General features: G+C 48.1%; 1 protein-coding gene across 22 annotated transcripts in view; it reads right to left on the bottom strand.

The window, feature by feature from the left end:
• Positions 1–25,414, bottom strand: part of Fnbp1 (formin binding protein 1) — a 125,786-nt gene that overhangs the window by 72,441 nt on the left and 27,931 nt on the right. For all 22 annotated transcript variants that reach the window (XM_075985755.1, XM_075985766.1, XM_075985759.1 and 19 more), the window contains exons 2-4: positions 10,816–10,931; positions 1,479–1,535; positions 487–634 (exon numbers count right to left, since the gene is read on the bottom strand). In XM_075985755.1, coding sequence (XP_075841870.1) covers positions 487–634; positions 1,479–1,535; positions 10,816–10,931 — 321 coding nt within the window. The remainder of the gene's footprint in view (positions 1–486; positions 635–1,478; positions 1,536–10,815; positions 10,932–25,414) is intronic.

Here is a 25,414-nt window from a genome sequence, read left to right on the forward strand (position 1 = left end):
GTATGAGCATTTTGCCTGAATGTACGCATGTGGACCACATTTGTGCTTTGTGCCCAAGGAGGTCAGAAGAAGGTCTTAGAACTGGATTTACAGATGACTCTGAGCCACCATGCAGGTGCTGGGAACTGAACCTGGGTCCTCTGCAAGAGCAGTTAGTGCTCTTAACCAACGAACCCTCTCTCCAGCCCCTGTTTTTTGTTTGTTTGGGTTTTTTTTTTCTTCTAGATAGGGTATTACTATGTCACCCTGGCTGGTCTAGAACTCATTATATAGACTAGGCTGGTCTTGAATTCACAGAGGTCCACCTGCCTCCTCTACTGCTCACGTGCGGAGACTGAGGCGTGCGGTACACGTTTTTGTTTAAGACAGGGTCTTACTATGCAGTCTTGCAGAAGCGGAACTCATTGTGTAGCCCATGTGGCTACTACATTTGCAAAGAACTTTCTGCCCCTGCACAAGCAGTACAGACACCCCAATATACATTACCGATTTCCTCTCCTGCTTCAGCTCCTGCACATAGCGCATCAGGTCCACCGTGATCTGTGATGTCATGTTCTCGGAGATGACCTCATGCTGCCCGGCATAGTCGTTCATCTCATTCAGGGTGGAAAGAAACGCCTTGCATGCCGTGTACCTGGGGAGAGAGCACACCGGCTCTCCTCAGAAGAGCCCACCTCCCTCCTCACACACTGTCCACGAGGAAAGATTAATTAAAATCCGGCTGCTCCGCACCTGCCTCCCGTGGGAGCTTGCCAGTTCATTACACAACGGCTCGGAATTAATTATAACAAACACGGCCCCAGGTGTTCCGTGCAGCGCAGTATCTGGTTCTGTTTGTTCCGAGTCCAGAGATGGTCCTAAACCCACCCTCCCGTGCTCACTAAACACACCAGGCCCCTGGACCTACATCACAGGTGCTGTTTCCACCACGTACAACGACCCACCACTGCTGACTGAGACAGGCACAGTGGGTGAACCTGAAGGCTTCTGACTCTACGGGACAGAGTTGCCGACACTAGGACAATGGTTCTCAACCTGTGGGTCACGACCCCTTTCACAGTAACTGCACATCAGATGTTTATGTTATGATTCACACCGGTAGCAAAATCACAGTGATGAAGTAGCAATGAAAATAATTTTATGGCTGGGGTCACCATAACATTTGGAACTGTACTGAAGGGTCGCAGGATTAAGAAGGTTGAGCCCCTCCTCGGAGGCTTATACCCCAGGCTGCCTGTCCATGCTTGCAGGGCCTCCTGAAACTCTCTCTGTTTACTTCAGTGGAACCGGTCTGGAGTGGGTCGAGTGGCTCAGGGCCAGGGAGGTAAAGGAAGTGTTCTCACTGTCGCCGGAAAGTTGAAAAATGGCACAGATGGGAAGGTGGGCTGGGACTTCGTGAGCACGCACTTCCTGCCCCTCCCCCACAACCAGCACCAAGCTCACGCATCTCACCACACATCCACCAGCAGCGGACATACTTGTATTCTTCTTCTTCCTTGGAGTTCTTCTTGGGTTGGTACTTCTTTGAAAGATTCCTAAGACAAAAATACAGATTTGTCACCTTCTTAGGAAACACGCAGAGAAGTCAGGAATGAAAGAAGACCTGTGTGCTTTCCTAGTTTATTAAAAATTAAAAATTCCAAAAGTTACGCAATTAAAACCCATTTGTGGCCGGGCGGTGGTGGCGCACGGCTTTAATTCCAGCACTCAGGAGGCAGAGACAGGAAGATTTCTGTGAGTTCGAGGCCAGCCTGGTCTACAAAATGAATTCCAGGACAGGCCCCATAGCTACAGAGAAACCCTGTTTCAAAAAACAAAACAACAACAACAAAAATTTGTGGGGCCAGCAAAATGGCTCAGGGGTAAAGGCAGCTGGGCACCAAGGCTGATGGCCTGAGTTTGATCCCCAGGACCCATATGGTAGAAGAGAACTGACTCCACAGAGCTCTCTGACCTCCGCGTGCCACGGCAACACCCCCTCACACACACATCATACATGATAATAAAAAATATTTAAAAACTGCCAGTCCAACAGATGACAGGAGACTCACCTCTGTGATTTGTACATACACCTACACACATAGACTGTTCTTCTATAGACATGTGAGTATGTAGCAGATTAATACACACAGATTTTCTGTAAGGGTGCATATTGGAGGGAGAGAGGGGAGGAGAAGCACTTCATAAGGAGAGATCCTCTCAGATGCATGTAGTAAGACTAAGTCACTGAAGAGTCAGCTGGGGGACAAAGTCACTGCAGAGCCAGGCTGGAGGGGACAAAGTCACTGCAGAGCCAGCTGGAGGGGACAAAGTCACTGCAAAGCCAGCTGGAGGGGACAAAGTCACTGTAGAGCCAGGCTGGAGGGGACAAAGTCACTGCAGAGCCAGCTGGAGGGGACAAAGTCACTGCAGACCCAGGCTGGAGGGGACAAAGTCACTGCAGAGCCAGCTGGGGGGACAAAGTCACTGCAGAGCCAGCTGGGGGGACAAAGTCACTATAGAGCCAGGCTGGAGGGGACAAAGTCACTGCAAAGCCAGCTGGAGGGGACAAAGTCACTGCAAAGCCAGCTGGGGGGACAAAGTCACTATAGAGCCAGGCTGGAGGGGACAAAGTCACTGCAGAGCCAGGCTGGAGGGGACAAAGTCACTGCAAAGCCAGCTGGAGGGGACAAAGTCACTGCAGAGCCAGGCTGGAGGGGACAAAGTCACTGCAAAGCCAGCTGGAGGGGACAAAGTCACTATAGAGCCAGCTGAGGGGACAAAGTCACTGCAAAGCCAGCTGGGGGGACAAAGTCACTATAGAGCCAGGCTGGAGGGGACAAAGCCACTGCAGAGCCAGCTGGAGGGGACAAAGTCACTGCAGAGCCAGCTGGGGGGACAAAGTCACTGCAGAGCCAGCTGGGGGGGACAAAGTCACTGCAGAGCCAGCTCGGAGGGGACAAAGTCACTGCAGAGCCAGCTCGGAGGGGACAAAGTCACTGCAGAGCCAGGCTGGAGGGGACAAAGTCACTGCAGAGCCAGGCTGGAGGGGACAAAGTCACTGCAGAGCCAGCTTGGAGGGGACAAAGTCACTGCAGAGCCAGCTCGGAGGGGACAAAGTCACTGCAGAGCCAAGGTGGAGAGGACAAAGTCATTGCAGAGCCAGGCTGGAGGGGACAAGGTCACTGCAGAGCCAGCTCGGAGGGGACAAAGTCACTGCAGACCCAGGCTGGAGGGGACAAAGTCACTGCAGAGCCAGGCTGGAGGGGACAAAGTCACTGCAGAGCCAGCTCGGAGGGGACAAAGTCACTGCAGAGCCAGGCTGGAGGGGACAAAGTCACTGCAGAGCCAAGGTGGAGGGGACAAAGTCATTGCAGAGCCAGGCTGGAGGGGACAAGGTCACTGCAGAGCCAGCTCGGAGAGGACAATCGGAGTGGTCAGGGTGAACATGGGTTCTTTGGTGGGGAGCTGGGCGCCCTGAAGAGTCCTGTGGCTACCCTCCAGGTATTTTTAGTGGTTTGAAATAGTAACCGTTCCTTTTGTTAGCCATAACTTACAAACTGAAAACACCTCACATAAAAATTCCCAAAACTGTGAAGTTAAACAAAGTCACTTCTTTAAATCCACATTCTCTTTTTAGCTTCCAGACCTGCACAGCCACAAAAATAATTTCCATGCTACATGGAACTGAGGGAAGCTGAACATGTGGTAAGGGCTGCTCCTAAGGACCAGCAAAAGGGCTCACTGGCCACCAGGTCTGATGACATGAGTTTGGTACCCAGCACCCGCCCTGTGGAAGGAGAGAACTGATTCTCACAGGTTGACCTCTGACCTCCACATGTGCACTGTAGCTGCCCCCCAATAAACAAACAAATACAAATTTAAACAAACAAATAAGTTCTGTAGTCCAGGCTGGCCTTGAATTTGTGATGATTCTCCTGTCTCAGGCTCCTGAGTACTGGGATGACAGCCCGGGCCATCAAGCCCACTAAAAAGGGTACTCTTTTCCCCAGGATTCAATACATAGCCAGGAGGGCCTCAGACTCACAGATTTGCCTGCTTCTGCCTCCAGATTGCTAGAACTAAGAATGTGTGCCATCGTGTGCACCCACAAGTGTGAGACTCCCCGTTTACCATCAGTTCCTAAGTAAGGAGAAAGATCTGTTATGAGTGATATTCTGTTGAGACCCTATGTAGCCCTGGCTGTTCTGGAACACTTTATACAGACCAAGCTGGCCTCGAACTCACAGAGATCCACTTGCCTTTGCCTTCTGCATGCAGGGATTAAAAGCATGTGCCACCATGCCCGCCCCCAACTTTTTTGCAAAAGCCTGAGCATGTGTGATGTGTGGTATATTCGCATCCAAGCATCCACACACACACAGCAGCCAGGGTCCTGAGCTCCCTCTCTCTGCCTTTTTCCCTGAGACAGAAGCTGGAACCAAGCTGGCAGTCAGCAAGTCTCAGTGACCGTAAAGTCTCCACGCCTTGCAGCTCTGAAACTATAGGCATATAAGGCCATGCCCAGCTATTTTTGTGGGTTCTGGGGATTTGAACTCACAACCTCATGCTTGACTAATATGCCTTCTTACCCACTGAGGCAGCTCCAAAGCTCCAAGTCCCAGGTTCTTTTCACTATAAACCCTTCCCAATCCCTTGTCTAGGGACAGGCTTCCTGGCCTTGTATTAAGCTTTTTTTTTTTTTTTGTTTTGTTTTTTAAACAAAAACAAGCATGCAGGGAAGCCCTTAAAGCACCACTTTCACATTGGTGGGATCCGCTGAGGAACGGAGTGTACATCCTGTATGAAACCAGCTTTTTGGGTAGACTAACGAGAAGGGAAGAGGAGACTAGGAGTTCATGAGGCTGCTGGCTGAGGCCCAGCCAATGCTAGGAACCACAGGAGGCTTTCAAAGCGGATCTTTGGGCCCCTTTCCAGGTGCTCTGAACCAGGACAGCCAGGGTGGAGCCCAGGAATGTTTGGGGCTGTTCTTCCTTTTATTTCTCTGAACCACAAGATATCTGGATGACGGTGGCAGGAGAAGGGTGCTTTCCCAGCAAAGGAAAAGGACTGCATAGAAGGTGACCAGGACCCTGGCTGGAGGCACTGACCGGTAATCCCAGCTACTCAGGAAGTCTAGGCAAGTGGATCCTAAATTCAAGGCCTGACTGGACTGTGGAGTCAGTTCAAAGTTAACCAGGGCTTTTATGCCTCAAATATAAAATATAAAATGGCCAAGTGGTGGATACCTGTAATCTCAGTACTCAGGAGGCAGAGACAGACAGATCTCTGTGAGTTCGAGGCCAGCTTGGTCTACAGAGAGAGTTTCAGGACAGGCTCCATAGCTACACAGAGAAATCCTGTCTTGAAACACACACACACATATATAACCAGGATGTAGTTCAGTGGTACAGAGATTGCAGAGAGACAGAGAGACAGGGGGAGAGGGGAAGGTTTGCATTATTAGACAATGAACAGCTGCAGCAAGATGCCTACCCTCAGTCCACACACTTTGGAAAGGGACACCTGAGAACAGAGATGCATGATTTGGAGGCAGCTTAGAACAGGTGCTGATGCCACCCACCTGACCACAAGAAGGGAAGTAAGGCCACAGCTCTGAGTCAGTTCAAACAGGGAGGACACACTTAGGGACAGGGGAGCTGCCCTGACAATACCCATGCTGCCCCTTCCCATTTGTGGGCTCACCTCTGGTCTCCACTCCTCAGGCCTCAAGCTGCAGGCATGCAAAAGCCTCATAAACCTAGGGATTCCACAGGAGCAAGGCCACTTCTCCTGAACGACTCAGTCCACAGCCAAGGAGTTTCAGACAGACAATAACTCAGAATCCCTAGATCGGACCCCTTCCCCAGCCATCTCTCAGAGAGCTGTGCCCAGCCTCCGGGCACAGCAAACCCTTCAGCTTCAGCGTCTGAATAAAAACACCCAAGGGGCAGTCATTTCCATGGCCATCAGCATAAGATGGGTGTGCCGGGAGTCAGTTGAAAGACACTCAACCTCATCTCCTTCAGTCCTTGTGACAGGTAATCCTCATGGTCAACATGACCTGAGTTAGAGTCCCCATGGAGTAAGTACACCCCTGAGTGCGTCTGGGAGGGCACTTCCAGGGGGGTTTAACGGAGGAGGGAAGAGGCACTCCGGACCATGCCATGGGCTGGGGGCCCGGACTGAAGGAAAAGGGACTCTGGCACCAGCATTCACCTCTTTGCTTCCTGACTGCAGCCACACCGTAACCAGCTGCCTCAAGCTCCATCACCATGACGGACTGTGTCCCCCTAAACTGTGAGCACAAACAAACCCTTCCTTCCTATTGGTCACAGCGACGAGAAAAGTCACTCAACCCCTTCAGAAGGCAGAACTTCTCACTATTCAGGTTTTACAGTTGAAGAAGACGAATCCCAGAGAATGATGTGCCCCAAATCAAATTCTGTGAAGCAAACACAGGACTGCCTCCCCAGCACTAGGGCCTAGAAGATGAGCTCGGCCACTTCGCCAAACTCTCCAAGTCAAGCAGACCCACCGGGAAAAGATTGGTCAGGCACTAAAGGAAGGAGGAGGGAAGGAGGAAAGAGGAGGAAACCCAACCTGGAGGAAAATGAAAAGCACACCAGAAAAGTAAGCAACTCGCCCCCTCCCCGGAGTTATTTCACACTAATGACAAACCTGAAGCACAAACCTGCACAGCAATAGAGGAGATGGAGCCGGCAGAGCCGAGCGAAACGGGAAGAGCAATGCCGGACTCGGAAAAGGACCTTTGGGCGAAAACACACCAGTGGTGAATGAATAAACACACCGGGCTTTATCAAATTCCACAAGAAAGGAGCCAGGTAACCACAGCGCCCAAACAGGAACATAACTGGACAGCATGCCCAGCATCCAGGCAGAGCTTGGATGCATGGTCACACTGCACGGACTGACTCAGAAAAGGTCAAGTTTTCCACAAGGAAGGTGCTCTGACTGGCCCCAGCCTTTCCCACCAAGGCCATGCAGGCACCGACCATGTTTAAAAAGGAAAACAGCATGGCCAGAGGAGAGCCCAGGCACGCAAGGCTTTTAGGCATTTGTCGGAAGAACTTTGGAGACTTAGTCAGAAAGAAATGGGGAATTACTGAGGAACTAATGTGACTGCTTCGTAGAAAGCCAGCAGCCAGGGAACAGCAAGGCGACTCAATGGGTAATGATTCAGGCAAGAGACAATGGTGACCCAGGGGTAGCATGGTGCCAACAAGCAGGGTCCAGATCCAGTGTCAGAATGGGGAGTAGAGTAGATGGTCAGTCTGTCCTGATGGCTTGGTGAGGGAGGTGAGAGGACACTAACAGGACTCTGGAACATCTGACCTAAGCCGGGGCGGGGGTTGGGGGAAGGCACACAGTCACAGGAGAGGTGGACGGATGGAACCTGAGCCAGTGCTTTCAGACATGTGTGGATGCAGGCATTGGTCAGAAATCTCAGGGAGCTTCCGTAAGCCACTTCCGGAGTCTGGGAGAGATGGAAACAGCTTGGAGAGACACGGTTGGGAGGGAGTGATTGCTACACCCATAGGTGCTAAAGCCTAATAGTTGGGGGTCAAGGAGAGAGCACAGACTGGGGCGAAAGAAACAGGAACTGGATGCTGCACACAGCAGCTTTAAGAGCAAGGATAAAAAGCAGTGACGTGGGAGGAACCCAATAGACTGGCATTTGGTCTCCAGGGAAGGAAGATGCTTCCGATGCTTCCAAGGAGGATAAAGGGCCATTTCCATGTCCACGAAAGCTGCAGACAGACCTCCACAGCACACTGAGGCACCAGGAAGAAACCAAAGAGAAATGAAGACATGAAACTGAGCAAGTCCCCGAGGGAAGACCCATGACTAGGCTGTGGTGTACACATTCTCTCTGTCTTTTCCTCCTTCCCTCCCTCCCAGGAGACACAGAGTCAGTTATCTTTTTCCACTAGACTCGAACTCACAGAGATCCACCTGCTTCTGCCTCTCAAGTGCTCAGCCAGGCAGTGTAACCCATTTTCACACGAATGACAACCTATCAGGACTAACCAACGTGAAGCAGTCATTTGCTAGTAAGACCCAGACCTTTGTGGGGTTCTAGAAACTGACCTGGGTCCAGCCAGTAGAAAACATGCTTTCTTGGTTTCTGCATTCCAGCTTCTCAGTGTAAACAGAATGTGTCGTGCCAGGAGTTTTCCACAGCCAGCAATGAGATGCTTATTTAAGCAAAAATGATAGCCTTGTGGCATCCTAGATTGGAACAGCTGAGGATGACCTTGAACTCCTGGTCTGTCGAGTGTCTGCACCACCATACCCAGTTCACATCATGCTGGGGATGGAACCCAGAGCTCCGTATGTGCTAGGCAAGCCCTGTACCAGGCATGTCCCCAGCCCTTTAGTGACAACTTGAAAATATTTTATATCGCAAACAAATTTCCCAGATAAATAGAAAGGTTTAGGAAAGCTCACAGCTCCCCAGAAGGAGAGGGGATAACTTGTGCTATTATTCCTTTCTAACAGTGACCTCCAACTAAAATTTCCCAAGGAATTTCATTCTGGAGCAAGAGAAAAGCTAAAGTTGGGTTGATCCGGGTCAGCAAGATGGTTCAGTGGGTAAAGAAGTTTGCTGCATAAGCCTGGTGGCCTGAGTTTGAACCCTGGAACATGCAAATAAGAATGGAAGGGAGGAGAACGGGCTTCACAGAGTTGTCTCTGACCTCTACATTTGTGCTGTGGCATGCGTATTCCTATACACGTGTACACACTCATGCATGCATACACACGGAGTCCTGCACATGTACACACAAACACACACTCCTTACACACATTCATACACACAAACACACACTCCTGCACACACTTTCATGCATACACTCCTATATACACACACTTTTATACACATTCACACATACACACTCCTAGATGCACACACTTATACATCCACATTCACGAATAGGTTGAAGACTGGTACTGAGATGTCACAAACTTCTGACAATTTATCAGACCACCTCGTAGGACACACTAGAGCTAGGACATCGACACGAATGGACCAGTCATGGGTCAGGACTGCTCACCCTGTGCGCTCCTGCTTTCTTTCCATTTAAACGCTGGGCCGCCAGGACCCATAGTCGGACTTGGAGGTCACTGGACCTCTCTGCTCCTCTCCCCAGTGTGGCCACACTGAGTAAAGATCCTTTCTCTGCCTTTCATGCCCACTCGACTCTAATGGGTGTGTTGGGACAAGCGACCGGGACTAGCTTGTGGGAGATGCCCCAGGCCTAGGTTTCAACCCTAAAACCCCCATCACAGTTCTTGCCAGATCTGCTCCCTGGGACCCCACACACCTGCTGGGGAGCGAAACAGAGAGAATGTCCACTAGTTCAAGTACTGTTAAAGCCAGGCAGAGGTACACTCTGTGAGCCCCAGTCCAATCCTGCACTAACGAAGAAAACAGTCCCGACGTGCACCAGTGGCCGGTGAGGGCTGGGGAGGGGGCTCAGCAGGCCAAGACATTGGTACCAAGTCTGTGGCTTGAGTTCAACCCCAGAAGCCCACGTGGTGGAGAGAACACAAAGTTGTCCTCTGACCTCACAGGATGCTGGCAGTGCTATGTCCACCTTCTCCATACACACACAATAAACAAATAATGTAATTAAAATTTAATAGCAAAAAAGGAGCCCAGCATGAGCGGAAACAACCAGCTGCTGAGTGGCAAGAGAGTGGAAGCCCTCTCAGGAAAATAGGGAGCAGGGAAATACAAGCAAATGACCACAGGGCAGCAAACCTCCCAGCCAGTGCAGGGCAAAGGAAGTCAGAGTTTTTGTGTTTGTTTGTTTGGGGGACAGGGTTACTCTGTGTAGCTCTGGCTGACCTGGAACTCACTCTGTAGACCAGGCTGGCCCCAAAATCACAGAGATCCGCCTGCCTCTGCCTCGAGTGCAGGGATTAAAGGCGTGTGCCGCCACCACCTGCGAAGTCTGATTTTTCAAGGATCAGAGCCAATATGCACATCTACAGGAAACTCAAGGCAGGTGCTACTGATCCACGCCAGTGATGGCAAGTCAGGGCTAGTCGGGAGCCTTTCATGTGGGATCCTGTGCTTCTCAGTGCAAGTGTATATTCCAATATGAAGTTTACTGATAGACCCAGGCAGGCCTAGAGGTCAGGTGCAGAGGACAGGGTGACAGGTGAGGGACAGGGTAAAAGTGGGGGTTTACCTAGAGGCCCAAGACCCCGACTTGAATGGGAAGCACTGCGAAACAAACCAGAACAACGCAGAGCAAAAGAAAACACAACGAAACAGGATTGCTGGCACACACCTGCAATCCCAGCTCTCAGGAGGTGGACGCAGGAGGAGCAAGAGCTCAGGCCAGCTTCCACTATATAGTGAATGCAAGGCTAGCCTGGGTTACAGAGACCTTGCCACAAACTCAAGTACAAGCTTCATTCTTTATTTTTACTATCTTATGAAAAATCAATTTCTATACTAAAAAACAATTATTTCCAGTGACACATTACTTTAGAAGAAAAGGTTACACACATGCACTGTGAAATGAGAATAGAAATCAAGCTTGCATCTGGCTAGCAAGCAGCATATGTTAGGGCGGAGGGGTAAAAGGGCTTGCCACCAAGCCTGATGATCTGAGTTCAATCCCCGGGACCCACACTACAGAAGGAGAGAAAACCAAATCCTTGTGCTCTGACCGCCACACAAGTGCTTGGCACATACATTCCCCTGCCCTACAAATAAATAAATGTAATAAAAAAAATTTAATAAAAAAGAGAAATGAGCCTTTCTTTCTTGTATTTGCAGGGCCGCAGCCGCAACCTTACCTGAGCTGCTTGGCATAGCTGAGCTCAATGTCAGTCCTCTCCTTGACAAACTTGATGTACTTTTCAAGAATGTCGATTCCCCACTGTGTATGTTTTTCTAAGTTGTCAAACTGATCCTGTTTGAAGAGAGAAAGAGAGGAGTTTATTGTCTCTTTCCAGCCACCAGCTCCAGGGAGCAACCCTCTTCATCATTCACCTATCCAGGAAAGCAGCGCAAACATTTTCCATGATGACACTGGGGGCTTTTCTGTTGAGAGCATTGCATCAACATTACCAAATTTGGTTTAGCATGGTCCAGAGTTAGGATCTGCAACCCATTCATCCCTGCTCTCTCTTCCCTTTAGACACATAGCTTCTATATATAATTAATGCTCCATTGCAAAGGAAAATGTCTCGATGCCAAAAGCTGACAGGTAAAACACACACACACATTCACGCACGCACGCACACACGCGCGCAAGCAGAAGAGAAGGCTCAGTAGTTAAGAGCACTTGCTGCTCTTGTAGAGGGCCAGAGTTTGATTCCCAGCACCCACAGGCAAAACTCTAGCTCCTGAGGATCAGAAACACCTTCTAGATAACTGAAACACCTTCATATACATACACAATAAATAAAAAATAAATTCTTATTTTTTTTTCTTTTTCGAGACAGGGTTTCTCTGTGGGGTTTTGGAGCCTGTCCTGGAACTAGCTCTTGTAGACCAGGCTGGTCTCGAACTCACAGAGATCCGCCTGCCTCTGCCTCCCGAGTGCTGGGATTAAAGGCGTGCGCCACCACCGCCCGGCAAATTCTTATTTTTTTAAATGTACATGGGTGCTTTGCCTGTGTGTATGTAAGTGTACCATGTCCCTGAATCCGAGTTACAGGCAGTTGTGAACTGCCATATGCGTGATGGGAATCAAAGCCTGATCCTCTGGAAACGCAGCCAGTGCCTTTAACAGCTGAGCCGTCTCTCCAGCTTTGCCCTCTCCTTTTATGTTGGGTCAGGGTCTCACTATATAGCCCTAGCTGTCCTGGAACTCACAGAAATCCACCCGCCTCTGCCTCAGGAGTGCTGCAACTAAAGAAGTGTGCCACCACACCCAGCTTCTTCTTCTTCTTTTTTTTAAAGGACAAACCAGCTGCTTAAATTTGGAGAGAGGAGATGGTAGGGGAAGGGTTATGAAATTTGGCGTTTTTCAAATGATTAAAACAGTTCAGTGTGGACTTTGCTACACTATGTGTCGCAAACAGTGGTTGGATCCAGGGAACCAAAACTGAGCGGGGTAAAGCGCACCTTGCAGCGCCTCGTTCACCTTGGGTGTTTCTGCTCTAAGGGAAAGGCAGGCAGGTGTGCCGGCTGCAGAGACTCTGATGGGTTTGTCCCCCTGGAGTGCAGGTGAGGATGGGAGGGCACTAGGGAATGGGCAGAGGTGACGGCACCGGAGACAGTGTGGGGTCAGGTTATCCAAGGCCTGCAGCGCACAGTGACGGAGCTCAGACTCTAGCAGGCACAGACTGCTCTTGCAAAAGTGTGACCACAGGTCTGCATGGAATCATGTGAGACAGAGGGCAGGAGACTGTCCTAATGGTCTGAAAACGAGAGCAGGCGGGAGCCATTTTGGAGACACTTGGCAAATGCTACTGTAAGCGACATGTTGGCTGCAAACTCTAAACAAGGGGGAAGGGCTCCAGGGTGACCTGGGTTCGACTTCCTGAGTGCAAATGAATAGTTCATACAGGGAGGAAGACTCTATGCAGTTCGGCCAAGCGAGCCGAGAGTTTGGTATGCACAACAGCGCCTTGAAGCGCAGATGGACTGAGCTCACAGTAGGATGCCAGGGAGTGGACGGGTCTGAAAGGACAGCCACAGATTGGAGTGCCAGAGGGTGGGCGGCACCACACAAGAGCAGCCAGGAGCACTGGCCCAGGAAGTGGAGCCGGAGAGCGTGGAACAGGGCCAGAGAATGCATTAGAGCAACCCGGCTGAGTCTGGAGCTAGGTCAGGTGGCAAGAAGACTGCGGCTGTCTCACGGGGAACCTCAGAGAGGATGGAGCTCTGGTCAGCCGCAGGACTTCACCGACACAGGCCACCAACCATCTCAACGGCTCAGCTGCGTGTCCAGAGTGTGCCCAGAAGCCCTGCCTAGTTTCACCAAAACAAGCAAAGCAATACATAAACAACACATTTCAGCTGCTCTTTCTAGCCCTTTCCCTGAGATATGATTGACATTGGCACAGCGCTGGGGCTATAGCTCAGCTGATGGAGTGCTGGCCTAGCACATGAAGCCCCGGGTTCCTCCTGAATCGGGTGTGAGGGCTCACACCTGTGATCTCAGCTCTCAGAAGGGGACAGCAGGAGGATGGGAAGTTTAAGGCCATCCTCAGTTACAAAGCAAATTTGAACAGCTTGGTCTACATAGGACCCCATCTCAAAAAAGGGGTGCAGGTGAGATGGAGATGGCTCAGTGCTTAAGACGACCTATTGTTCTTGTAGAAGACGTGAGTTCTAGTCCCAGCATCCACTTTGCCCTGTGTAACTCCAGGGGATCTTAGGCTTCTTCTGACTTCCTCAAGCACTGTACTTACGTGCCCAAATCTATACTCATGAACACACGCATACAAATAATAAAAAATAGCCAGGCCATAGTGGCGCACATCTTTAATCCCAGCACTGGGGAGGCAGACAGATCTGTGAGTTCAAGGCTAGCCTGGTCTACAGAGCAAGTTCCAGGACAGATTCCGAAGCTACACAGAGAAAGCCTGTCTCAAAAAAAAAAAAAAAAAAAAAAAAACAAAATAAGACAACAACAAAAAAAATCCCAAAACAAAAAAATCAAATAATAATAAAAAATAAAAATTGGCAGGGTGGGGGAGCATGTCTTTATCCCAGCACTCAGGAGGGAGAAGCAGGTGGATTTCTCCGAGTTCAAGGCCAGCCTGGTCTACAAAGCAAGTTTCAGGATAGCTGTTACACAGAGAAACCCTGTCTCAAAAAACAAACAAATAAGCAAAATCTTTTTAAAATTTTCTTCTCTCGTATATTACATCCTGATCTGTTTCCCCTCCCCCTCCTCCACCCCCCAGCCTCTCTCCCTCCTTCCCAGATACACTTCTCTGTTTCCCTTCAGAAAAAGTCAGGCTACACGGGGATAGCAACCAAACATGGCATATCAAGTTATGGTAAGAGTAGGCACATCCTCTCATATTAAAGCTGGAAGAGAAACCCAGTAGGAGGAAGGGGTCCCGAAAGCAGACAAGAGTCAGAGACAGCCCCTGCTCCTAACGTTAGGAGTCCCAAAAGAACACCAAGCTACTCAGCCATAATACATGCAGAAGACCTAGGTCAGACCCCTATGGGCTCCCTGATTTCTCTAAACCCCAACAAGTCCCAGACGATTGATTCTGTGAATCATGTTCTTGTGGTGTCCCAGACCCCATAAAATCTTTTTAAAGAGGCTGTACATCTTCTTTTCTTCACTTTAAAATTTTTTTTTTAAAAAAAGAAAAACAAACTATCTTTCCCCATTTTACATACCAATCCCAGTTCCCACTTCCATTCCCTCCACAAACCCTCCCACCCCACCTCCAAACACTCCTCAGAGAGGGTAAGGCACATTCCTTTGGGGAAGGTCCAAGGCCCTCTCCACTATTTCCAGGCTGAGCAAGGTATCCATCCAAAGAGAACAGGTTCCCAAAAAGCCAGTACAAGCAGTAGGGATAAATCCTGGTGCCACTGCCTTACAACTGTCACCCACATTCAGAGGAACTAATTTGGGCCTATGCTGGTTCCTTCCCTATCCGGCTGGAGTTGGTGAGCTCTAGATGCCTCTCAACTGAAGAATGGGTAAAGAAAATGTGGCACATTTACACATTAGAGGAGTACTCAGAGCTGAAAAAATAATGACATCTTGAATTTTGCATGCAAATGGATGGAACTAGAAGATCCTATCCTGACTGAGGTAACCCAGACCCAGAAAGGCAAAGGTGGTATGTACTCACTCATAAAAGCTGTAACGCAAAGGATATTGAGCCCATAGTTCATAATCCTAAAGAAGATAAGTAACAAGGTGAACCCTAAGAAAAACATACATAGATCCACCTGGAAAGGGGAAAGATACAAAATTGCCAGACAAAATTGGGAGCATGGGGGTAGGGGGAGTAGGGAGGGAAAAAGGGAAGAAGAAGGGAGAAGGGGAGGGGGAGGAAAACTTGAAGGAACAGGATAGTCGAGATGGAGAAAGGGCAGAGATGAGAGCAAGGAAAGAGGTATTTTAATTGAGGGAGCCATTATGGGACTAGCAAGAAACCTGGCACTAGAGAAATTCCCAGGAATCTACAAGGGATGACCCCAGCTAAGACCCTAAGCAATAGAGGAGAGAGTGCCTGAACTGGCCTTGCCCTATGGTCAAGACCATATGAATTATCTTGAATGTCACCATAGAACCTTCATCCAGCAACTGATGGAAACAGAGGTAGAGCCCCGCAGTCAAGCACTGGACTGAGCTCCCAAAGTCCAGTTGAAGAGTGGAAGGAGCGAGAATATGAGCAAAGCAGTCAAGACTATGATGGGTACACCTACTGAAGCAGTTTACCTGAGGCCGTACAGTGATATAGACATTTATAATCTCAGGAAGCTGATACAGCATAATTACAGGAGCCCAGGAGTTCAAGGCCAGCCTAAGCAACACCGTGAAACTCTGTGAGCAACAATAAAAGCTATATACACTTATATGTAACCTGAAGAGTCGGAAGGAAGAGACCAACCGTCGCCACAGCCTACCCCACAAATACATAGCCACACCTTCTAAAAGCTTCCTCTTGTCTTTTGATTCCTTGTGTGTGATTCAACCTCTTCAAACACAACGTGGTATTGTTGAGTGTTGGAGCTGAGCTGTGCTTTCAGCTGCTTTAGCATCAACCTTGAGTCAGTTGTCACACGTCCCCGTTTCCTACCTGAGGCTGTGAAAAGACACCCTGACCAGAGGCGATGGAGAGGAGAAAGTGTAGGAGTCCACTAACACTCCAGATCACAACCCTCGTTGAAGAAAGTCAGGGCAGGAACTCGGGCAGGAACTCAAGCAGGAATCTGAAGCAGGAACCATGGAGGATGCTGCTGGGACCAAGCCTTCATACACGGACCCAGGACCACCAGCCTAGGGAATGGTGCTACCCACGATGGGCTGGGTCCTCCTAAATCAATTAACAGCTGAGACAAGCACCATAATCATGCCCACAAGGCAATCTGGTGTGGACATTTCCTTCCACTGAGACTTCCTTCTCAGGGGTCAAATTGACAGTGAACTGTAATAACTGTAACAGTCACCATATCTAGCTCAGCTGCTTTAGTCTTGCTCCCAGCCAGATGCACAGAACAATATCAGCTAAAGACACCAGAGTTTTCTGCCACCAAATGACTCTCACTAAAAATAACCCCTGGAAAACTCTTATCCTTATAACCAATCTTTTAAAATGTTGTTATTTAAAAACAAAAAAGGGGCAGGGGAGACAAAGACTTAAAATTGTATTGCTTTTTAGTTCTCAATCTATCCCACACCCCTCCCAGATTCCATTTAAGAACCACTGCTCAGAAGATTATTTATTTATGTTATCTCTACAGAGAGGGGTGGTTGAGCGAATGAGCAGGGTAAACAGGACGGCAGGTCTCTGTAAACAGCGGGAGAAGGCAAATACACGAAGAACTCAAGAGACGGCTATGAATGAACGGCTCTTAGCACTCAGGACTTCTCCAAAGTGCTCTGCGGTCAGTGACCCTTTCTTGATCTAGTTTCATACCAACCAGATTTGCTTAAAAATAAAGGCTGGGGCGATGGCTCTGCGGGTGACAACATGTTTGTCTTGAGAGCATGAACACCTGAGTCCAATCCACAGCAGCCTTGTCAGTCAAAGTCCCCAGTGCTGGGTAGGTGGATGGTGATTCTGAAGATGGCACCTGAGGCTGACCTCTAACCTCCATAGACACAAACATACCTGCACACACAATATATTAACATTATTATTATTATTATTTCATCTATCTGTCTGTCTGTCTATCTATCTATCTATCTATCTATCTATCTATCTATCTATCTATCTCAAGAGCTGAGACTGCACCTCAGTGGTAGAGAGTGTGGCGCCCAAGGTTCTAGCCTCAGCACTGACAAAAAGAAAACTCTCCCCTTCCCTTGAGTTCTCTCTACATGGCCATCACCCCCGAAAGCTCTCAAAGGCTCCTGCTGCTCTTGGATTCCACTCTGTCCCATTGACAATCTGCCTGATGCACCACCTTCAATGCTCTATAGCAAGGAGTCTCTGCAAACAAAAAAGCCTTCCACAAGGAACTTAACCTACCTTTAACTGATATATAATACGTTTTCGTTAGCTTCAACTTTGAGAGGGTATGTTCTATGTAGCCCATGCTGACCTCGAACTCCCTATGTAGCCAGGATGACCCTGAACTCTTGATCCTCCTCAACCTCCCATGCGCTAGAATTAGAGACACGCATCACCAAGCTGGTCTTGGCAATCAGACCCAGGACTTTGTGCATGCTAGGCAAGCTCTCTATTAGCTGAGCTACGCCATAGTCTTCAACAATGTTTAATAGTTAGCAGTTACCAAGATCAAGATCATTTTTGCGAAGTGTACCAAAGTCCTTCCTCAAAGAACAGGATCCAGCTGGATGCGGTGGTGCAAGCCTTTGATCCCAGCACTAGGGAGCAGAAGCAGGTGGATCTCCAAGTTTGAGGCCAGCCTGGTCTATAGAGTGAGTTCCAGGACAGCTAGGGCTGTACAGAGAAACGGAAACAGCCTGTCTCAAAACAGACAAAAACAAAACAAAAAAACCAACAACAATAAAAAAACAAAACAGAATAAAAATCACAACCAAACAAAGAAAACAGAATCAAACAGGACAGAGGATCTTCATAATAAAGCCTTAAATAGTAACAAGAAAATGAATGCCTGCTGCCTCAAGCAGCATCCTCTGTAGGCAACTAAGTCATCCCTGAGGGGACCACACCCTGCTGCTACTATCACAGGACAAGGCAGCCAGAGGAAAATTTAAAACAGATGAAAAACTAACCGGCCCACTTACATTCTTGACTAAAATGTGGAAAATTTAATGGGAAGAAATTCCAAATCTTAAAAAGACTCCTTTGTGAGCAAACATTGTAAATGGTCCTTGAAAAAAATATTCCAGGCTCCAGTGCGGATGGTACTGTTCTCGAGAATCTATGCTTTCTTAAGGCGGCCTCGTGGCACAGCCTGCGAGCCAGCAGCTGGTAGGCTGAAATAGAGGATCACCGACACTCAAGGCCAACACAGTCTCAAAACAAATCCAAGTAAAAAAGTCAGTGGCCTGAGATGACTCAGCAGATAAAGGCTCTCACCTCCAAGCCTGAGTCCATCTCCTGACCCACATGGTGGAAGAGAACAGACTCCCTCCCACACCTTGCCCTCTGACCTCCATGTGCACACAGTGGCATATGTACAATGTAACAAACAAGCCCTTCCTTTTCCCTGAGGTCACATGGCTGTAGCCCTCCAGACCTTTTGCCCTCTTAAAATTTATTAAGGCCTCTAAGGAGTCTTTAAGAGGATTATATCTATTGCTATTTCTTTTATGTGAAACTATAGAGATTTAAGAAAATCTATTGATTCGTGTATGTGGCAATAACAAGTGCATCACGTTTATGCAAATGACATCGCTTTTCTGCTTACAAACTGGAGTTTCCTAAACCAAGCCCAAGCCCGAGAGCAGGAAGAGCGACTCACAGAGGCCAGGCTGTTTCTGTATTCCTTCTGCAGCCGCTGCTGACCAGGAGAGTTAGGAAGAAAGACAGCTGCACTCACTCAGGCAGGCAGGGAGAAAGCGAGGACCCAGCCTGACCGCCTTCCCCCATTTTTGTTTTTCTTTCTTATTTTATTCATTCATCCATCCATCCATCCTAGCTAGTGTCTTTTTTTATAGCCCAGGGTAGCCTTACACTCACTATGCAGCCCAGTGATGCTGAACGCCTGAGCCCTACATTGTACCTTTCAAGTCCTGGTATAACAGGTGTATGTACACCTGGTGGTCTTTACCTTTTGTAGGGGCCTAGTGCCGTGGGTGGACTCTGGCCCTGGCATACCAGGCATTCACTCTACTCTGGCCCACATTCCCGGCCCGAAGAAGAGTGGTTCAATGGCGTTTGCGGATAACTGCATCTCTTCCTTGTATACCATACCAATAGCTTCTCAAAGACTAGAGACCATATGATATCAGCAGCCAGACCAGTGACAGCCAAGTCCGCCAGTCCTCCTGGCATTGCAAACGGCACTTTGCCTACGCACGATGATGCTTTATCTGCTGGTGTCGGGTAGCTTCGGCAGTCAACGTGATACACCAAGCCTCGACGGAGGAATCACTTCCATCAGACTGGTCTGTGTGCATGTTTGTGGGGCTTTTTACTTGATTACTAATTGCCATAGGAGGACCTCACCCACACGAGCAGGTTCCTGCCTCAGTGATGGACTTATAAACAAAAGAATCCCCAGGTTGCTTTTGGCTAGTGTTTTATGACAGCAAGCACACTAGATTTTTATTTAGGAAATACTTTCCTTGGTATATGGAGATCTTCTAAGATTCACCATTACATATGTCTCATCATTTCCTGTCTCTGCTTTTTTAGGTATTTAAATATTTAGAAGCTGTCAGGCTCAGAGTAGAAATACAAATTTTCTCAAATTCCAAATTTTTGTTTGTTTGTTTGTTTTTCGAGACAGCTTTAGAGCTTGTCCTGGATGTAGCTCTTGTAGACTGGGATGAGCCTCAAACTCACAGAGATCCGTCTGCCTCTGCCTCCTGAGTGCTGGGATTAAAGGCGTGCACCACTACCACCCGGCTCCCAAATTCTAATTTTTTACATGAAGCCAGAATCCTATAATTAGCAAAAAGTATTGCCAGCTGCTCTTCATTCGGTGCAGGAAAATGGCTACCACGTATCAAGAGCTTGCCTTTGAGGTGAGAGTGATGTCTCAAGAAAGCCAAGCCACTCATCAGCTTCTGACTCAAACATGCAAATTCTGCTGTACACGAATGTGCTGAAGTGTGCATTCAATCACAACACATACATGAAAGAAGGAGGCTTGACCGTGAATCTGAGCCAGGTACAGGCACATACCTACGATCCATCCCAGCACTGGGGAGGCAGAGGTTGGCGGATCAAGGAGTTCAAGGTCATTCTTGGTTACAAGGAAACTTTGAGGGCAACCTGGGGTGCAAGAGACCTTGCTTCAACATAAAACAAGCAACAACAACAACAAAAAAAACCCACGATAGGCAGGGCCGGAGAGATAGCTCAGCCATTAGGAACATTTACTGCTCTTGAAGAGGACAGGAGCTTAGTTTCCAGCCTATAATTGTATTTCTGGGGATCAACACCCTCTTCTGACCTCTAAGGGCTTCTGCACTCACGTAGTGCACATAGTTACGTAAAAATAAAAGTAAGCAATGGGCTGGAGGGATGGCTCAGTGGGCAAAGTGCTTGCTGTGCAAAAATGAGGACCTGTGTTAGGATCTTCCACGGCCTGGACTCCTAGCACCAGAGAGGAAGAGACTGGAGACTCTCTTGGCCAAAAAGTTTTGCAAAATTAGCAAGCTCCAAGCTTGGTGATATAGCATGTTTCAAAAAATAAGATTGAGAACGACTAAAGAAGACATCTGACATCAGCCTCTGGCCTTAAATGCAAATGCACAGATGCACGCCCCCCCCCCCCAATATCGATAAACTATGTCTCAGCTGCTTACAAAATCACAAACTTCAAGGAAACTAATTGTGGGGCCATGCCAGCATGAATACACACAATACACACAATACGTGAGCTTATATGTGCACAAACACAATAAACAAACAGAATTCTTTAAGGTTTATTTACTTGTCCATTTTGAGAAAAAGTCTCTCTATGTAGACCAGGTTGGCCTTGAACTCAGAGACTGAGATGCCTCTGTTTCACAAGTGCTGGGATCATAGGCGTGTGTGTGGCACTTTGTCTGGCTTGTGAATAGTATTCCTATTATTATTGTTTTTTTTGTTTTTTTTTTTTTTGTCGAGACAGGGTTTCTTTGTAGCTTTGGAGCCTGTCCTGGAACTCACTTGGTAGACCAGGCTGTCCTTGAACTCACAGAGATTCATTCACCTGCCTCTGCCTCCTGAGTGCTGGGATTAAAGGCATGCGCCACCACCATCCAGCTGTGAATAGTATTCTATACAGACATGTTTTCATACATTCCTTTGCAATATGTCACAAATATTTAGCCTGTAAATATTTGCTAGCGTATCTGTAATTGGGTTAATGGGAAAATCTTTGAGACAAGAGAAACCGTTAGGCCACTTGAGTCTCTGCCAACTAATGATAAAAATGAAGATAAAACATTTGGGAAAGAAACACTGACATCAATTTCAAAAGCCTGTCACAAAGTATCGAACTACGGTTCTTTCTCTGATGGATACACTTCCTACTTTGTCCCCAGGAAAAATCACTCTGAAATCATTCTTCAGAAAAAGGCTCCAAGTAACGCCCGCGTATGTATTGTTTATCAATTGCATATATGATTTCACACTTAAGAAAAGGAAAAAACTTAAAATAAATCCAGGGTTAGTTGGGTATATTGGATTACTATACATTTGAATCAAGCCTGGCCTACAATGAGACCCTGTCAGGGGAAAAAGAGGACAGCTGGGGCAGGGGTGGGGGCGGGGGCGGGAACAGAGAGAAGGCTCAGTGGTTAAAAGTGTTTGCTGCAGCTCTTCCAGAGGATGTGAGTTTGATTCCCAAAACTCACATCGGACAGCTCACACCCAGCTATAACTCTAGCTCCAGGGGATCCCATGTCCTCGTTTGGTTTCTGTGGGCCCCAGCACACATGAGGCAAACATTCACACACACAAATAAAAGTAAATCTTAAAAAAGAGAGGAAGAGCCGGGCGGTGGTGGCACACGCCTTTAATTCCAGCACTCGGGAAGCAGAGGCAGGCGGATCTCTTTGAGTTCAAGGCCAGCCTGATCTACAAGAGCTAGTTCCAGGACAGGCACCAAAGCTACAGAGAAACCCTGTCTCGAAAAACCAAAAATAAAAAAATAAAGAAAGAAGGAGAAGGAGAGCTAGAAAATACAAAGTTAAGTTTCGGATTAATATTGCATAAAAGCCAAGAATGTAGATAATTAAATCCCCTATCAATCAAAATATTCATGGAAATTACAAACACAATTTTTTTTTACAGTGAGTAACAGACTGTGTCTTAATCAGGTTTGCTATTGCTGCAATGAAACACCACAGCCAAATCAAGTTGGGGAGGAAAGGGTTTATCTGGCTTACACTTCCATATCACTATTTATCAAAGCAAGTCAGGACAGGAACTCAAGCAGGGCTTGACAGGAGCTGATGCAGAGTCCATGAAGGGTGCTGCTTTCTGGCTTGTTCAACCTACTTTCTTAGAGAACTCAGGACTAACCCAGGGGTGACCCCACCCTCAATGATCTGGGCCCTCCTCCATCGAGCACTAACGGATGCTCTCCAGGCTTGCCTGCGGTCTCGTCTCATTGAGCTCCCTCCTCTCTGTCTCTAGCTGTGTCAAGTGACACAAAATATCCAGCAGAGACTGTGTCTCCACTAGGCTGAGACAGCCATCCCTCTAACACTCACCCCTGGAGATGCCTGTGTGTCTAGGCAGAGTTTCACTCTGCACACCAGGCTGGCCTCAAACTCTCAAAGACCCCCTGCCTCTGCCTCTGGAGTGCTGGGATTAAAAGCATGGCGCACACCTTTAATCCCAGCACTCGGGAGGCAGAGGCAGGCGGATCTTTGTGAGTTCGAGACCAGCCTGTTCCACAAGAGCTAGTTCCAGGATAGGCTCCAAAACCACAGAGAAACCCTGTCTCGAAAAACCAAAAAAAAAAAAAAAAAAGCAAAAAAGCATGGGCCACCACATCTGACCGATCTCAGCCTCCTCGGCCTTTGGGATTTCTTCTTCTCGGGACTGTCTTGTAGTTAATAATTATTCATTTTTCTGCCAGAAACCTTGTATCTCTTGTATTGATATTGTTCTTTATATGTTAAGGTAGTTAAGGGTGCTACTTTTTGAATAAATGTTTTTTGTAAAAAGGGACTGAAAGAAGGCTCCGCAGGTAATGGTCCTTGCCACCATATCTGCCAAGCTGAATTAGAATCCTGGCTCCACACGGTAGAAGAGCACTCACTGCAGCAAACTGGCCTCTGACCTCCACACGTGTGCAGTGATAGAAGCATGCCCACAAGCACAAAACTTTAAAAAGTTTTTTCTTAGATTGTCTGATTTGAAACTTTATATGATTGCTATAGACTGAATACTATACATGACCCAAATTCAGGACTGAAATCCAATCCTGGCTGGGGGTGTGGCTTTGGGGGAGGGTGATGTCATGAAGGAGGGGCCTGTGTCGTAAATGGAAGCAGATTAAGCAGCAGGCCCTGACAGCTCCCTTCTAATTTCTGCTAAGAGGGGCTCTGGTGATAAGACAGTGTCTAGTGTCTGCGTGCCAGGAAGTGGTCCCTCACCAGACACCACATCTGTGAGCCTCTGACCTTAGACCTTCCAGCCTCCAGAACTGGGAAGAATACACGGTTCTCACGAGCCACACAGCTTACGGTATTTTACAACGGCAGACCAGACAGGCTAAGACAAGCACATTTTTGACACAGACCAAATGCTTGGGTGACCTTTGGGACTGGGTCCAGGAAGGGTTTCCCACACCATTTACACTTCCGTACGAGCCAAAGCTTCTTCAGCAAACATCTTTTCGTCGTTTCCGACTTTGTGCCGTATGGACTTGATTCATGGCTTATTATTTTAAAGGCACCTAAGGAAGTAACATAAAGCAATATCTGTTGTGAAACTACCCAGGGGCCGTGGATAAAGCCTTTGCTGTGTCCTGTGAAGACTGGTGCTTGGGTCCCCAGCACCCACAGACAAACCCAGTATGTAACTCCAGCCTGGGGAGGTGGCTGGCCCGACTAACATACAGCAAGAGCCCCTTTGCTGTAAATCCCTCAGTAAATAAAGTAGCGCTTCAGGGAGATGCCAAGTGTCAACCCCTGGATTCCACAAGCACGCTCCCGCACACAAGCCAACACTGATACAGACAACACACTAAAAAACACCTGCCTTCACTTTACTGTGGCCTCATTTCCTGTATCTTCTTTCAGTAATTCACGTGAAAATAGCACAGATATTACTATTTTATTTGTTTAATGTTTTTACTAAAAGGAAAAAAGTCTCTATCAACACATCATTTAACATGAAATAGAGAGGCCAGATGTTTGTTGACTGGCAACCTCAGTTTGATCCCCAGGACCCACACGGTGTTTGGAGGCAACCGACTTCTACAAGTGTCCTCTGACCTCCACATGTGTGTTGTGGTTACACACACACACACACACATACGCACGCACGCACACACGCACACGATAAATTTTAAAAACAAAAACTGAAACCAAAAGCCCAGGATCTCTTTTCTAGCATCTCTTTACATGTTCAAACCACTGGCAATGCGCCTCCCCTCACAGTCTGCCGTCTCCATAAAGTGCTTCTGGCATGGCTTGTGCAGCTCCCAGCGGGTCACCTCTTTCTCCCTATGTGGGTTCACCACATACTGTGACATAGGTCCAGACCCCCAAAGCCTGGGAATCCTCTGATCAAGGTTTGCTGAATGCATTCGAGAGTCCAGGAAAATGCCCATTACTGAACTCCTCTGGGCTCTTCTGGGCACCAGAGTCTGAGGATCACGAGCACGGGTCACTACCCGGGAAGCAGGATGAGCAGAAGATGCTCTTCGAGAAGACCGCAACTGTGAACAATGAAATTCTGCTGCTCCTGGGGACTCATTAAGAAATCTAACCTACGGGGCTGGGGATGTAGCCGAGCCAGTGGAGTGATCGCCTAGCACGCACAAAGCCCTGGGTTCTATCCCCAGCACCGCATAATCCATCTGTGGTGAGGATGCCAGGATTCCTAGCACCGGAGGTGGAGGAAGGAGGATCAGAATTCCCAAGTCCTGGGAGCTGGAGAGCTGGCTCAGCAACTGTGCTCTTCCCAGAGAACCTGGGTTTGATTCCCAGCTCTCAAGGGGCAGATCTCAGCCATCTGTCTGTAACTCCAGTTTCAGGGACTCCGAGGCCCTTTTCTGACCTCCACAGGCACCAGACAAGCACAGACAAATAAATAAAAAAAAAATTTAAGGGCCTCCTCAGCCAGTTCAAGGCTAGTCTGGTATACAGGAAACTGCCCTTTAAAAGCAAAACATCTAACTTAGAAAGAACTTGTCAAAAAATGACATGAGAATGTTATATATAAAAAAGGTGTCGCTGGGCATGGTGGCACAGGCCTATGATCTCAGGATCCAAAATTCAGGATGGTGACAACTGCACAGAAAAAAAAAAAAGGCACGGTAGCTCAGTGGTAAAACACTTGCTGAACACATGCAAAGCCCAAGTTCCAATCCTCAGCACCACACACACACACACCAAAAAAAAACCCACAGAATTCTACAAATAAACAATGATAAACTTTTTATATTATTATTCAATCTTGCCATCTTCAGGAA

Source organism: Microtus pennsylvanicus, chromosome 9 (genome assembly GCF_037038515.1).
Source record: "Microtus pennsylvanicus isolate mMicPen1 chromosome 9, mMicPen1.hap1, whole genome shotgun sequence".
Lineage (NCBI taxonomy): Eukaryota > Metazoa > Chordata > Mammalia > Rodentia > Cricetidae > Microtus > Microtus pennsylvanicus.